The sequence below is a fragment of the Dermacentor andersoni genome, chromosome 7 (genome assembly GCF_023375885.2).
Source record: "Dermacentor andersoni chromosome 7, qqDerAnde1_hic_scaffold, whole genome shotgun sequence".
Taxonomy (NCBI): domain Eukaryota; kingdom Metazoa; phylum Arthropoda; class Arachnida; order Ixodida; family Ixodidae; genus Dermacentor; species Dermacentor andersoni.
Genome location: NC_092820.1, coordinates 155808084 through 155824880, shown reverse-complemented (window position 1 = coordinate 155824880; position 16797 = coordinate 155808084). Strand labels below are relative to the sequence as shown.

The 16797-nt window shown below is 44.0% G+C and overlaps 1 protein-coding gene across 1 annotated transcript in view; it reads right to left on the bottom strand.

Moving 5' to 3' along the window:
- LOC126533503 (neprilysin-1-like) overlaps positions 1 to 16330 on the bottom strand; it is a 30186-nt gene extending 13856 nt beyond the window's left edge. Inside the window, exons 1-12 of the mRNA XM_050180675.3 lie at positions 16244 to 16330; positions 15047 to 15168; positions 12471 to 12509; positions 11164 to 11223; positions 10410 to 10571; positions 9501 to 9587; positions 8475 to 8674; positions 6891 to 7049; positions 6267 to 6344; positions 3857 to 3984; positions 1413 to 1662; positions 192 to 290 (exon numbers count right to left, since the gene is read on the bottom strand). Coding sequence (XP_050036632.2) covers positions 192 to 290; positions 1413 to 1662; positions 3857 to 3984; positions 6267 to 6344; positions 6891 to 7049; positions 8475 to 8674; positions 9501 to 9587; positions 10410 to 10571; positions 11164 to 11223; positions 12471 to 12509; positions 15047 to 15168; positions 16244 to 16260 — 1401 coding nt within the window. The 5' untranslated portion in view covers positions 16261 to 16330. The remainder of the gene's footprint in view (positions 1 to 191; positions 291 to 1412; positions 1663 to 3856; positions 3985 to 6266; positions 6345 to 6890; positions 7050 to 8474; positions 8675 to 9500; positions 9588 to 10409; positions 10572 to 11163; positions 11224 to 12470; positions 12510 to 15046; positions 15169 to 16243) is intronic.
- Positions 16331 to 16797: the final 467 nt, after the last annotated feature.

Below are 16797 nucleotides of genomic sequence, written 5' to 3'. Positions count from 1 at the left end.
CAATTAATTTTCACGATGACACGCGGACTTAAAGAATTTCGATTGTAATATAAGCATTATACGCGTATAAGAAGGACGACACGTCCGAGTTTGAGGGACTAATTAGAATCCGCCCGTGTTTCCTGAGCAGCTATTGGCGAAGGAGCGGAAGTTACGGCACCGAAAACGCCCACACGTGCGCGGCTGCTCACCCTCTGCTGTATGACTTGGCTGGACTTGGGATGGATCCATCGCGACTTTCGCACCACGTCGAGGATGCGCTCGCTGAATAGTGCGTACTTCTTCTTCACCTGCGAAGGCGTGAAGGCAAGAGACCACGCATAAGTGTAAACAGAAACCGGCGCAAAGAAGGGCCCAACGGGATGCCTACGCACTTACCGATCTAGTTGTGAGTTTGTACTGTTTTTTGTGGTAACTACATAAGGGTCACTTCTGCGAATGACATTCAGAGTGCGCGAATATTGGTAGGGCTTCAGTAACCTAGCAGAGCCTTATGGTGAGAGCTCTGTATTTGAACGTACGCAGCTGAAGCTTTGATACATTGTGTCAACCGTATGTGGAACTACGCAGGTAAATTCTGGCTCCATGATTGAATCGCATCGTCTGTCCTGTATATAGGACAACGTTGCGCGGTTTGAGGTTTCCATCACACTGAATATCGTGGATTTATTGGTACATGTATCAGTGTAAGTGATTACTCCAGGTTATAAGTAACTGAATAGCATACATAGAACTTCTAGTTAGCGTACGTTTGTTCAATTATACAGGAACGACCACACTGGTTATGTAAAGGAGCGCGAGGCTGTGCAGGCAGTGCTTGACATAGTGCATGCGCCTTATATCGTTAGCATCTTGCTGGCTTAACGCCTTCATTTTCGGTGTAAAAATTTGTATACGCGACTTGATTTTACCAGGTTTGTTACTTACGCCTTCTTTGTATAGTAGAACTTCCTTGCTACTCATAACGTTTGTAATAATAATGTACTTATGGATAGGCTTTGTGCTGGTGATTTCTATTATTCATATAAAATTTTGATTCTACATCTAATCCAATTTTAAATTGTGGTGACACACGACTAGATAAAGTATCATCCTATCACACTGAATTTCTTCTGTGGAGTATGCAGAGGTTAGAAATATAACTGATACATTTACCGACAGTAGACCATAATTTATGTCCGAAAGACTTAATTAGCAAACCCCGTGAGTCTAAAGGTAAGGCTTTTACTTTCTTGTAATTCCAGAAGTGTAATTTAGTATTGCAGAAGTATGATGTAGCAATTGAACTTAACTGAGTATACCCCTATGGTTACACATAAAAATATAGCTCAAATCCATGGACCGACATTTTAACCTCAGCCGACACCTTCATCAAGAATGTGTTCTATCGTGAGGGCACCGTGAACACGTACGTCTTTGCGCAGCGCGCTCGCCTTGCCGACGAGGAACCGCTGCGCGTAGGCGGCAGCCACGGCGTACTGCATCAGGTCGGCCACGCGCTCGTAGCAGGCGCGCCACCTAGGGGGCGCCGCGAACGCGCTGGTGCTCCGCCCTTCTTCATCGGCGTTCCTGGACAGGGCCACCAGGGGTCGGAAGGCATCCGGTAGGAAAGGCGCCACGTGCACGAGGAGGCGCCAGGCTGTATAGTCCGTGATGGCCTTCCTGCGGCCGCCAGAGGTTCGTTGAGGAGGCACGAAGAAAAAGCTTAAGCGGAGCGTCGCTTTCGGCGTTCCTTTGTAAGCTCTTTCTTATAAAGGTGCGTTTATGGTCCGACGGTATCGGAGCGTCGGCGTGAGTTGGCCGCGTCCGGTTACGTTGGCGGCACCAGTACGTCGAACCACCAGTCGAACTATAGATGCTGTTGTTCTCGTCAGCGTCACGTAGCGTGCGCGCGTTCACGCTACGTTGAACTATATTTAGCCCTTTAAGAGTATTATGACGTAGCGTACCGGGCGCACTTTGCATATAACTGAGTAGTAAAGCAAATGAACCGACTAGCAAACAAAATCAAAGCAGTAAACGAAAAAGCGCAGCTAGAAATATTGGGAGAATTGGTTCTAACTTGGTGATCGAGGAATTGTTTGCCCAGCGTTGACTACGCGGGAACAAAGCTAGAAGGTCGACTCAAGCCATAGACGCTATACTTCCACTAATATATGATACATTTGCAAATGCTGCGGTTTCGTGGTAACATCAACACAGGAGTTATAGGATGCAGTATTTAGTACAGGCCCACAGCAATGAAGCTAGCTTTGCGAGTGCACGGGTACTAAATTAAACTACTAATTTAAAATTGGCTGCATTTGAACACTTCATCAAGTAATGTAGTGGGGTGCTTCATGGTTTACTATAGTTCTGAGAACGAATTTGCGAATGACAATGAAACACATTTGTTATCCTAAAGCGCCATAGAAATCATGCTTTTACGCTGTAGGCGTTGCGTTAAATGTGAAGATCTCTACGTGAACTAGGCGGAAAAAAAATCTTTAGCTTTGTGCGTATATTCGGGCTTTAACCAATTTTTGAACAATTTTCAGCTATGCTTAAGGCTGCCTTCAGACAGTGCTCCTCGAGGGCCGCTAAGCACGTAATTGTTATGGGAAGGCCGCCTAAAGCATGTAATTATTATAGGAGAGCCGCCTAAACATGTAATTATTCAAGGAGGGCTACCTAAACACGGGGAATCGTTATAACAGAGCGCATAAACAAGGCAGTTATTATAGAGTGTATAACCACAAGAAACCAGCCGTGGGGTAAAAGAGGAGCCTATGGTGCGACGCCGGAATAAGTTCGGCTACAAATCCGGAGCATGTCACCCCCCCCCTCTCTCTCTCTCTAAAGTAATTAGCTGTTGTATTTGTGTTTGTAATTTGTGTTTGTACGCCGAAAACACTTTGACAATATCTGAAGTTTGTTTGTTCTTTCTTTCAGGTAGTGTAGCTCAAACATTTATTTACCCGCCGCTGTCTCTCCATGGCTATTGCGTTGTTGGCTACTGAGCAATAGGTCAGGGGTTTGATTCCTAGTATAGCGGCGGCCGCATTTCAATGACAACGGCGTGCAACATTGCTTGTGTAGTTAGGTTTAAGTGGGCCGAAAACAAAAAAACTCCTTAGTCGAAAGCACTTGATTATATTGCGTACCTCATCCCAATAGTGTGTCAATGGAGGTTAAACTACATATATAGCATCTTATTTAGTTACATTGTTCAGACGTGGAGTGCACTTTATAAATGAATGCCAGATTAATTGGAAAGTAAAAGCTTTCTGACCAACTTTTCATGTTTTTACAAACCTTTAACAATAAGCCCAGAAAGAATATGCCAGTTCTTTTTTATGATGTCTCTGAAAAATCTATAACAACAGGTTCACTTTTCTAGAACCCTACTTTTTCTCTTTGCTTTTACCTTCCAAGCCGCTAGTGCCTAACGATACCACGAGCCTAATTCGGGAATCTTTCCAACTAAATCTTTACTGTGACGATAGGCGACCGCCTGTCCATGCAAGTATATCGGGAGCACGCAATGTTTCATAAATACGGATCGATATTGCATATCTGTTTTGCGCGGCAGTATCTTGCCTTTAGCTTTCCTTCCAAGGCGATTTTTTGTCTCTCTGTTTATATAAAAGGTGTCCCAGCTAACGTTAGCCGCACTGTTCAATGAGACAAAATAGATTAGAAACACACAGTGCACGATACGCTTTTAAGATCTACGGTGTTTGGTCGTCAGACGTCTGTAGACCGAACACCGTAGCTTTCAAATTTGCATCGTACGCCTTCTTGTTTTTTAGATATTCTTTTTCGTTGAACAGCTTCGATAGTGTTAGCTGGTGCACACTATACAGCATGCACATACCTGGAGGCGTTGTTCAGTATGCTGGCCAGACGCGCGAAGAACTCTGGGCTCCCGGAGACCACCTGCGTGTCGTTGCTCACGTCCAATAAGTCTCCGGCGATGGTCTTCAGAAAAAGCGCCCAGTTCCACTGCAAGCAGCACAGCAGCGCGGGTTTGCCATGCGTGAACACGCGACACGTGCGATATCTTGCGACTTAAAAGTTACAAACAGGGATAAGGTGGCTTCAGAAATGCTGGCATGCGTTTCGATAGGCGGGCCTATCTTTAACATAGTGGACTTACTCCACCTGTCGGCCTTGATGTGTAATATATTGCAGTTTTCTCGCAGCGATGCCAAAGGTAATCACAATCAGCTGCTAAGAACCGGGCCCTAAGGAAATTAAATTTTCATGTGGCCGCGTCAGAGTGAACCCTATATAACAAGGCAGTCATTGTTGTCCATCACAATCAATGACGGTACACAGCGAACAGTTATTGAAGCCAATGAAAGCAGTTGAAAAACAGCTTATTTTTTATTTGAGATATCGTATTATATTATGAAGTAAAAGTAATATTTGCGATTAGGGAATGGTAAAGCAGCTTGGAAGACATGCGCGAAACTAAGACTGAAACCCGCGGAGTAGCGTGGATAAAATATGATGGCCAACATGTAGCACCTTTATGTGCGCAATGCAGTGAAATACCATATAGGAATACACTGCCGACGTTGTAAATGTGACCCCCTTCTTCAAAACATAGAAATAGCGCCCAGCAGCAAGCATGACGTTAGGTAACTCATTGTTCACGTCAGGCGTACACCCAAATTCCCGTTCCAGTCTGAACAACATTCTGCAATATTTATGCTTGTATAGTCGCCTGTGTTCGTCTTGTTTTTCTGTTTACATGTGAATTGATAGGTAGACACGCGTAAGGAAATAAAGTTGTTTGTCAGCTGTACCATTCTTAATATTGCACCAACTAGATCAAGCTTCCATCTCGGTCAACTGTATTTGTGACAATGTTCACGTTTTAACGAAGAAAAGGAAATGAATGTCTAAGAAATGACAACTTTCCGTCTGTTCGAGCACGAGCCACCAACAGTGTGCCATTAACACGGACACTGTTAGTGAGCGCCCGGTCCTGTCGCCTCCTTTCTTTCTTTCTTTCTTTCTTTCTTTCTTTCTTTCTTTCTTTCTTTCTTTCGTTCTTTCTTTCTTTCTTTCTTTCTTTCTTTCTTTCTTTCTTCGTTCCTTCCTTCCTTCCTTCCTTCCTTCCTTCCTACGATTTACTCAATAAAAAAGATTTTTCCTTGTTCAAATGTACCGCCAACCAGACCAAGCAACCACCCTTTTGTAGCATTCTCAAACGCCTAGTAGCTGCCGCGCGCTGTTCCTTCTGCCCAGCAACGATTTTCTTACGTGCTGCATCGAGTCATATCGAAACTGCATTTACAAATTTACAACACTGTCCCAGGGGTTCGTACGCAACGCTAGACCGCCATAGCGCTGCGAACATTTCTGTGGTCGACTGCACGAGAACAGACGTGCATGTTGCGTGTGCCATGTAACGTTACCATCAAACGTAATCCAACACAGCGCAAAGCATATAATTTTAGCCAATTTGGTGTTCCAAAACACTAGTGCTGCGGTTGCCTGGTTAACTACGTAAAGGTATATAGACTGCTACGGGGATGGGGTTTCGCGACCTTCGAGAGCGTCTGATTGGCGCTCGAACCAGGTTGACCATCGGGGAGGGTTCGGCAAGGAAGATGAGGTGGTGTAAAAACGACTAACAGAAGTTCAATGGGGCTCGCACCCGCGACTAACGCTTTATTTTTCGGAACGTGATGCCTTATACACTGTCAGATGTTTAAATAGTTAATACATGACCTGGAAAAGATTAACTATTTGACGTCACACCATGTCAAAGAAAGTGACGAAAGCGGAAACCTAACCTAATTAAGCAGCATCATTATGGTCGTCGCACATAGTAACACTATTAGGTTATAATTATAGGGGTCTGCGTTTACGGCTTTAACTAAAAGGCTGAACCGTTGATACAAATTTAGTACATTTTGCTTCTTTGCAAGCAGTTTTAGAAGTCTTTGGCTTTGGATCACGCGCACACATATCTGCGAACCTGGAGGTTAGCAAGGAATACAATCGCGAGGCAAAAGCTCAAGTTAAGCTGCACTTCGTTTATTGCCAAATGAGAACAAGAAAGCTGGGACATTTCTCTCAGTTAAAGTAGCCGGCTTAGACTTCATGTCTTCATGTTAAGTGAGTCTTCATGTTAAGTAAGAAAAAAATGAGAGACTGCGTTATTTAGCAGATTACTGCAAGGGAAGTGCGTAAATCAGGGATAGATGGAGCTTATGTCTTACGCACGTCGCACCCACAGGGTCGAATTTTGACCCTTCTTAGCCGCCTACCTTGTGAGACTTTGGCAAACTGCCAAGATTGACCTTGACGGCGTGCTTCCGCTTCCGTTTCCACGCGAGATCCGTTGCCTGTAAGAACAACAACAAAATATCGCCGCTGACCACGTCGTTATAGTTGATGTCTGCACTAATATGACGTAGCGTGACCGCCAATTAGGCTCCATCAGTCAAAGCGATGCAGCCATCGTACCAAGAATTCAGAGCTTTCTGATATTACAAACAACAGAATTCAAAACTTGTTACTTAGCGGTTACTCGATGTTCCCGTCCCAAATGAATCATGAATTGGAGTGAGCGTTTACACTTAGTTACCCAATATTTAATTAAGTGTGAAAAGCCTGTATTGAATAGTATTACCGCCCTAAACTTTTGGCAGATGATAACGTGAAATACGCTCGAACATTTTAATGTTAACGTAACCCTAGTAGAAAGAGTTAAGGAGGTCTTTTTCTTGGTGCTGTACAAATTTAGGCGGTTCAAGCACCACTGCGTACACAGCGGGCAGCATTAAGCACGCGCATGTCACCCATTAGTTCGACCTCTCAACTTCATCTACATCTACAGTCGAGACATCTTCTTTTTCCTCAAGTAGTATTGAAGAACACCAGTCACTCACCATGACGAGTTGTATCTCCATTTGCATCACGTTGTTCGGTATGTTTTCGTCGCTGTCCCGGAAGACGTGCATCATGTTGGTAACTAGCACGCGGTATTTCTCCAGCACGTTCATTTCCAGGAGCATCGCCTTTGACAACAGCGTGTGCGGTTCGTCCAACTGAGAAGTATGCGTAAAAATAAGCGACATAGATACAATGTTTCAAAAAGCAGAGGCACAAATGTTTTTTTAGAGTACATTTAGTAGCGTTTGACTAATTCACGCATGAATTTTTAGCGGATCATTTGTTAATATTCTGCATATTATTTTTCTGACTTTTGTTCCAGTGGCAGGTCTGAAGTCACACTCACAAGACCTGTAATTGATGACTGGCGTTCATTTTGTGGCCAGCCACTTCCCGTATCGTACGATAAATATCACGATTGCCCCGGCGTACGCTCTTGTGAATGGGTCTAGCGTAAAATGTTTTTTATGTAATTTTTTCTTGAAGTGAGACGATGCTTTGTGAAGACAGGCAATTGTTATGTATAAAGCTGGTACAACTCAAGTACTGTTGGCAGGTATTGAAGACCCTCTAAATTGTCTGCCCAAGCCTGCACCAAGCGTGATAACAACAATCGTGATTACGAACCATCCGTGTAATTAAATTCAGTAAAAATACAAAGATTCAAACTATGAGCTTCAAGACTGAGTATGATACCCTGAGAGCGGGAATATTTCGATTCTAGAAATGGTGTCTCGTTGCGTAATACCTATGTAGCCAGACCTCTAACACATGCGTACTGTGTTAAAAAAAAAACATTTTTAATATGTTTGAAGGACGTACTGCGCATGGTTGCTTTTGTGTAGCTTCTCGTTGTGTACAATTTCCATCATTATGATACTGCAATCCTAAACAGCGTTTACGTCTAAGTCTTTGCAACATCAGGCCTACGCGGTTCATAACTATAGATGTAGTTACTCTTGTAGAGGGCTTCAATAGTTTCAGACAGGCTCTGCCTAGTGAACAGTAGCCTAATCTGCAAAAGGTATTTTTTCGTGAGCATTGTTCGCTACCTCCCTGACGTTCTTGCTAATATCATGTTCGACATCACATTTGGTTGTCATCTGCTCTTACAAAATCTTCTAGCATACAAGGTCCTGTAAACATCAACCCTTAAAATTGCCTTCGCTCAGGAAATCAACTCTGTGTTTCTAACACTTCACCGCTCGAAAGCCCCCTAAACTCTGGAAACTGGAGTACATAGCCAACTATTCATTAAGCTGTTTCAGTATCTTCGCGTTTAGGCAGTTCCCGAGCTATAATGCTGCAAAGAGGGCACACTCGACGTCTGCCCGCGTGCGCTACGGCTGGGGAGATGGGGGTTTCTTCAGCAACTGCTCATCGCACAAATCGCAGAAGAGCACTTCTGCATTTGCAGTGTCTTCTAACGCATCCGAGGAGGCCGGTGCTGTTTCCGACTATGAGAAACCGAGGAAGAGGTTTTGAGTGGAGACGCGTTTGTGAATACTGGGGACACAGGTTCTTCAACTAGCTAACCTTCGCCCTTTCGTGTTGACGGGCTGACCCTTGCACACACTCACGTGGATCATGCGTCTGGATACGTCTTTAGGATGCACGGAGACGGTGGTCGAGAAGAAGGTCTGCAGCCGTAGCCGTCGAGTCAGTTCACCCACAAGCAGCGCCGGTTCGGGTGGCTTCGGGTTCGAGTGCGGCCATCCGGAAAGACCGTGCCGATCCAGCAGTCGGGCAAATGGAGCCACGCCTAGGCGGTTGAGCTGGCCTGTTTTTAAAAGCAGCTCCTCACGACATGAAGGTTTGCATCCTACACACTGTCAGTTCTTTGAGGCAGCAGTTATTGTTCCGAGTTAAACATTAATAGAACCATAAGAGGGCTTAACTGAATTAACAGAACTTAGAAATGGAAATGTACAGTCATTACTATGGAACCTTGAATTTGTCATAGACTTCGCGTTTCTGATAACGAAAAATGGAAATACAAATGGGTGAAAAGAACATGCAATTGTTGGTAGCTGACATGAGAACCTCAGGATAACACTTGTTGCACGCTAAATCGATGTTGATCTAACAGTAGGGCTACACCAATGGCTTTCCCTCTTTCGACTTTATAATGTGGCTATATATACACACATATGGCCACACGGGGCCAGTGTCACTCAGGTCCGTTGCGGTTGAGTCGGAACGTTTTTATTTATTGTTATTACTGAGCACAACATATTAAGCTAAATTGAGTGAGTGAACGATCATAAAGCACAGGCATGCGTTTATTCTGTTTTACTCAGGCTGATTTGGTTTAGTACTTACGGAGGATTCTTTATGACCCTTTTCTTTTCGTCTATGACAGAAGCCACTGTCACTAATGCATTTTCTCTAGGCTTGCACTAGGTCTACAGGAGGGTGGTAGCATCAGGCATGGGTATGTGAGATTTCAAAGAGATAGACAGTAACTACCGGCCTGATGACCGCGAAAATGAACATCTGGTGATACTAGTGCTAACAGATCGAGAAACTAAGCAGGCAACGTTTGTATAGCCAAGCTATAGCGTACAGAGTTGGCTATAAGGGTTTTACGTTATCCCCGTACTTACGCCTATCAATGCAGCCTGCAAGAAGAGCAGCAGCCTTCTGTTTGGGCGTCTGTAGCTCTTCCGGTAGCAGTGTCGCGTTCAGTATGCCTGCAGAAAAGTGAGGGGTGAAGTGGCGGCGCGATTTGCTTCCTGTAAGATATATCCGGTAGTATTGCTTAATGGCAAATAAGTAAATTCTGTCTGTAACACAAAGCGTCATTTAACCTTTTGAAAGGCTCGCACATAGCATTGACGGGTGCGTAATAAACAATGATTTAGAGAATATAACCTCCCTTCACTTGTTTTTATATTTACCTTGACTACTCGGCCATTCATACCTTTCTACCCGGTGTCTAGCGAATTGCTTGCCATGGACGAAGGCAGCAGCGTATTGCATCGGATCATGAGTTTCCCTCACCCTACCATCTTCGCAGAAGCCGAGACAAAATAATGACGCCGAAAAATTCACCGTTGAACGGCGCCCACCCCGCAAACGACAATGATAGGGTGTTTGATATTTAAGACATAGGCGGAGATCGGCTTCTGGCTCTCTATTAAGATAACTTTAGACCGGTCTGGCAGCCATTTAAGAAATTCGGGACGAATCTGCAAGGCTTGTCATACGAACAAACTTTCTTTAATTGGTCGAAATGCTTCGGTAATCCTACGTTCCCTGGAATGACTGACAACAAATGTTTTTTTAAGCATATTAAATTGATAAGTTAAACCTGCGCAACTTTGGCGCTCATTTTTCGTTTATGCCCTTCCCCTGCTGTAGTACCCTTGGCAAAGTCTCCTTGGAACATACTGCCGAACGGCGATCGGCCAATGAATAACTGTTCTCTTGAACAAAGCTCTTTGAATGCGCGGTCTAAAAAGCGATAAGCATCCTATAGCCCAACGCGTCCTTAGATGGACATGTGTACTCACTGAGCACATCCATGTCGAGCGCCCGCCTAAGTACGGTGAACAGGGACCGCTCGTCACTGTAGTTCGGCACGTGGTGGCGTCCCTTCCAACGTGAGCAGGCGTACTTGTAGAAATCGTCGCAAGGGTTCAGCGACCAGTCCACGCTCGTGTTCAGGAAGCGCGCTGCACATTCACCCCAAATTTGGGCAGCCCCATTAAGGACCCCCCGAAGCCGGTAGTGGTAACGTGGTTGAACAGCACTAACAAGATAATTTAATTAGGCAGCTATATAGCATTGAACGCACGCAAATATCCATGTATACGGTATATGAAATACTGTAGATTTCTTCTAATTCCACAGTGTGTATGTATATAGTAGGTGGGCTAACCACTTTACTAAAAGCAAACATTGTGGCGTGCATGGACAGCGAAGTGAAAAGAAAAAGAAATGCCATAAATACCTTGGTAGTGACTGCTGCAGGTAGTCACTTGATAAAACCAAAGTAGCATAATTATGTCTACAAAGCTCTATAAGCATTTTATATTTTATTGCGAAGAGCGATACGCCAACATTCTTTTTATGAGGTCGAAGAGCACACGCCAAAGCCAGTTAGGGCCCTAAATGCAGTGCAGCTTGGCCACCCAAAATAAACTCGCACGTAGCGTATGAAAATGTGCACACTCCATTTTGATGTTCGTGCTTTGATGACGCACTGAAACGTTTCGTAACAGCCGAAGGCCTATTTCCGAAGATACAAAACTCGTTTCCCCTCACCTTCGTATTCACATTGCTTGGCGTCGCAGAACAATATTCGCTCGGACGCGTGGCTCAGCACTGCGACGAAAAAAAAATATATATTTTTGTAGCATGCTTACAGCCTGACGTGTTTACCACGTTGCATTATAGTCAGGGTGTCTCAGTGCATGTGCTTCGGGCTGCGTATTAGGAGTGGGAACTTCAATCAATCATTTTAACTGATGGTGTATGCGCATTCGTTGTGCAGTATTGGAACAGTGATGGCCGGTACGTAATGGCCGAAATCGAATAGTGATCTGCCATATATCAGGCTTCATTGTTGTACATGATGGAAAAGAAGCAACGCAACTATTGCGCAGACCGTAGGCAAAGAAGACACACAGAAGCGCTGAAATTTTTGTGGCAGACTAGTTTAACTTTTTTTAAAATTTTTCATGCCAGTAATATTGATCGAACAGAGTAATTATTACTTTTTAATTCGCGCTAGATCAATTACCGCTCGTCGTACCGCACAGGCAAAAGCTATTTTCTGAAGAACATTCAATATTCCTGAAAGCCTACGTATTTTCCGCTGAATATGGCGCTCCTTGGTGAGCATGCAGTAAGTGAAATAGTTCCATAAATGCATTGAAGTACCACTTAAGAAATATCGACTTTTAAGTGACACACTGAAAGCTGCAACGGGGCAGACGCGTAAATTTCCCAAGCCTTACAATCGTACCTTTTTTTTTTCTGCTGTCACGTCGCAGACAGACAAAGCAGTGACTAATTTATATTTCAATTATTCTCGATGTTGAGATGAACAGAATATGTATATATACAATAGGGGACAAGTAATAAATCTCGCAGGTTTAAGCATGCTTTCACAAAAGAAAATACGATAGTTTTGTTGTCTTTCAGTTTCTAAAATCTTTTTTCTACGGTGCAGTAGTAGCAGTAGGGATCACGTGCTGCAGTCGCAAAATAAAGTGTAGATATTTTAACACAGTAACTACGCCAAATTATAATCAAGCATATGGAAAACTAAAATATCCTCATTCATTTTATTACCCATACCCTCACGGATATAGGTGATAACTTTAGCCGAAGAAACCAAGCCAAAGCAGCCGTAGCTGTATCACGCTTATCGAGCAATTATTTCTAGAATAGACAGGATTCTTCTATAGTAGGTATTCGTTAGGCCAGTCTCCCGGTTGTAGATACTTCTTAGCAGCCCGTGGTTTTGGGATAGGAATAAAAAAAGAGTTTCGCCTTTGAAAATTATGGTTGCCCAACTTCAGCTCGCTAAGACGATGCTGTACTTAAGAGGGTAGGGCGCCACTCACATCCTCGACGTGTCTTGTTGGAGGCTGGAAATCCAATGGCTGGAAGGAGAACGAACACGGGCGTTAGAATGTGCATGCGTGCAAGAGTGTAGGGATACGACGAAGCAAATGTTGATGAACTAACTGGTATGTTAACCACAATGCGTTTATTTTTAGGAACTGGGCCCATATTGACATTTTACCTTCGCTAGAACTGACTGTTTACAAAGGCAACAGTATGTCGATTCGGACATATTAACCAAAGAGACTGGTAATTGGAAAATAGCTCTTACGACTGTGAAAACAACTTTTGGGATTTCGGCACTGGGGATGAGATGGCGCAACTTTTTCTTCATAAGAGGTGCTTGCCATTGGCTGGACGTGTTTGCTAATGCATGAGTGGCACCTGTTTTAACGAGCAGTTCTAGTGCACGGCGCTTTTTGTGCATTCAAATCCACAATTTTCGCAGGCTCTTTGTTGTTTTGGTGAATACGTCTACTATCAAGATTGGGTTGTACTTGAAGTTACGATTGAACAGCCCTCAGGTGAAATTTCTTGGTACGGGATCTTCATTACGTGTGTCGGGATTCGCATTTCGCCAAAAAACATCACCGCGGGTTTCGTGCCTGCTCTGGAGTACGGCAGTTGCCATGCCTCATTCGAGGGCCTAATTTCCGATACCTTGTGCTGGACGAGGACCGCCTGCCATTTGTTTGCTGCTCTCCTCTAGAACACTTACAAGGTATTGGAGGCTGCACGTATGAAACATTGCTGCACGCTAGCTGCTTTGCGTATGCAGGCAAGGGTATTTGGCGATCTCCAACCGCAATATTGAGGGCATGGTGATGCGTCGCTCAGTGAAAGCCAGAAAGTAGTTGTCTCACCATAGCAGGAACGAGTCTTTTGCCGACCTATAAAGACGCCTAAGAAATCAAGGTAGCCTACTACGCGACAAGCCTGTTCATCAACCTTACAGTATAGGCCAATTAAGCCCTTAAGGGTACAAATCAGTTTATAACTCACACCCTTACTCTGTTACAGAAGTGAGGGCAGGTGTGAGATATAGACCGTAAAGCACCCTTAACAGCGTAAACCCGCTTATAGAGTAAGAGGAAGCTTTAACCCAGGAGATCAAATATTAATATATCAGAAAGGAAAAAAAATTTTTCTCTAGGCATCCTGCGTCGAAATTAAAGAGTTCCGTTGCATTTAAAAATCCAGTAAAATCTACAGATCGTAGGAAGCGTATTCTTAACTCGCGCCATCGCCTATAAAAATTCTTTTTTGAAGTCTTACAATTCTTAAAAACTCAAGCATCCTGTTTGCAAACTTGGAAGAGTACGCACGACGTCAGACTTCTGTAAACTGCCCTTATATAAGACATCTTTAGCAGACAAAATATTTTATACACATTAATCTTTACTAGATGAGTAACTTGCGAGCTTCACTTCTGCGATAATTTCGCAAAGATTGTAGCAAGCTTACGCAAGGGAAAACTAATTTATAAAATCTACTTAACTGAGTTTGCAGCTTTCTTCTTTACTGCAAATGTGCAAATTAGTATACCCAGTTTTGCTTAATTAAAAGGGCTTAATACAATTTTTTTATAGCTAAACCATTTTCTTGTCTGCTACAAAATTTCACGCGCATGTTCAACTTTGCTATGTATATCATTTTAGGGTATATTAGAAGGCACTGCTTGCCTATTTCTACTACGGTTACTGTTACTCCTTGAACATGCACAGTAGCTTTAGTTTTGCCTCGTTTTTGGTGTCGCCGGATGAAAAGCATCGGGTTTGTTTGCAAATGTACTGTGGTGCCATCTTTTTCTGCTTTTTCAGTTTTCCACAAGGGTCGCAATAGACGGCGTCAGTGTTCCTATTACAGATTCATTATCGCCGCAGACAACGAGTAGTTTCTTTGTCACCGATTCCGGACGAAACAAGCAGATACTACAAACCAACTTTCTCATGCTAACCAGCTAACATCCTGACCACTTTTCAAAAGGGTTATTTCAGTAATGCATATTGAGCTGTTTGGTCATTTTCAAGTCACAGCTTCAACTACCTCACGATACTGCGCTGATGAGCCGCGACACAGACACTGCAAAAGCTTTGATGCGTGACGTAACGAACGCATGGCGGCGCTGTCGTCCCCTTCTCTGATTGCTAATATATAATCTTTACAAACGATAATTTCCTCGGCAAGGTAGATTGATAGCAGTGCACAAAGTATTTTGAAAATATTAAGATAAAAGAGGTGCTATCAAAAGCGGCCAAGAGAAACCACGCTGAAGCCATCGTTTCTTTGCCAAAACTACTCGTTTTCTTCGGAACAATCACTATTCCTTATTATAAAACATTCAGCCGTCGTCCTGAGGTAGTCAATTCCTCTGTCGAAACGTTGGGTCCAACTTGAGTGCTCTCCTTGTTCGACCATGATCGATAATTTGCACAGATTGTTGTTCTGAGCGGTGAAATAGCAAACAATGAAGTCTTAACGCAGTATCTGCTATTTCTGCGCGTACTATGCCTGCTTCTTTACAAACACAAACTAAAGTGCGCATTGGTTTGGATAAGCACTCTGCTATACCGACCTTCCTCGATGCGCGCGAGGTTCATGGTGAGCACGGTGGCCAGGAGCAGCGCGGTCACGACGAGCACCACGAAGCTGTGCAGCACGAACGCGCGAAGCGTCGACGACGGCGGACGCTGGCTCCTGTAACGCACCGTGAGTCACGAGTGCATGAACGCCTGCTATACGCCCGCTTACGAGTCAAAATTTTAGCAGCAAATTCGTACAACACATTATCGCCAAAGAAGAAGCGCTGCCGTGAAATCGTGATCGACGCAGCAACGAGTACCGATAATTAGTAGCCACGCTAATTATGATGATCCCGCTACATGCAAGACGCTTGTGTGCTTGGTAAGGTGCGAGTACCGATAATTAGTAGCCACGCTAATTATGATGATCCCGCTACATGCGAGACGCTTGTGTGCTTGGTAAGGTGCGAGCTAACAGTTCGGTCTGAAACCGTGGTTGCGTCGACTGCCCCGGCTATTGATTGCACACTTCAATGTAAGCGCAAGTGCGCGGAATGATAACACACGTATTGAGATATAAACCTAGCCAGGGAATTTGGTAGTTGCCGCTCCTGCGGGCTTTGTCGCTTGAGGTATGTGCTGAAAAGCCATGCAAAAGTTCATTATTTAGTGAAATTCTGGACGCCTAGGTTTAACTGTCTGCTCAATATTTACGACATTCGGGATATTCATCAACTGGTCACTAAGGCATCGAGCAATTACCCCAACTCCCGTATTCTAGAACATCTCTCCACTCGACACATCACCTCGACTCGATAAAGTATCTCACTGCCGCCCCGCGACAGAAGTGGTCATTGAACTTCATTGACATTCCGCGTCAATTTTCGGAGAAGCGCAGCATAGTCATCAATCAGTCGAGGGGTGGCGCTATTCTCAACTCGGCGTAATTCGCAATAAAGCAAAGTTCGCAATAGGTGGTCAGAAAATTTGGTTGTGCGAGTTCATATTGTTTTTTTCTTATTTTCTTATTTTCTTATTATTTTTTCTTCTTTAACCTAGGTTGGGCATTAGGCAGTATAATAGCAAGAGCTTGGTGGCGCTACCCACGGCCGCCCCGTTCCAAAGGGGACGCTATAACATCAATCCATCCATCCATCCATCGGAGTGGAGGAAGAACTTCCGAGTAGAGGATGAATTGAAAATATAGGGGTAGAAAATGAGAAGGAAGCTTCAAGCAGAGACAGACTCACCATATAAAGGCGTCCATGCGTCTTTGTCATGCCACGGAAACGCCTTGGCACTGCTGAGAAAACGAGGCACCTCGTCGAACTATTTGTGCTGCATAGTGTAAAACGTGTATTATGAGGCAGCCGATACACCAGCTTCGTAACGAAAATGCAACTACAGGAGATCCGCACTGATTTCATAAAGGTTGCCATTTTGCAGTACAACCAGTGCAATGAGTCGTTGCATGTTATCTAGATCAGCTTGTCTCAGGCAGCATAGTGGAACCATATGGCGTACATGACGTCATGTTAATACTCCCGTTAGTCGGTGGCAGCCTGCACTATTAATCTCGTTCCATGTAAGTTTCAGCTATAACTGGAAAATTCTTTCCATTATTTAGACTTACTACAGCGAAACGCAGCCTCACATATCACAGTAATATAGAACAGTCTTCCGGATATCGACATCCTTACTTTTTAAATTGAGAAACTATAATAGCTGGAGCTGTGTTCCCGTGTATTGGCCGCTTATCCGGCGAAGTGTTCCACATACGTCCCTCCCTGTATCATCCGAAATA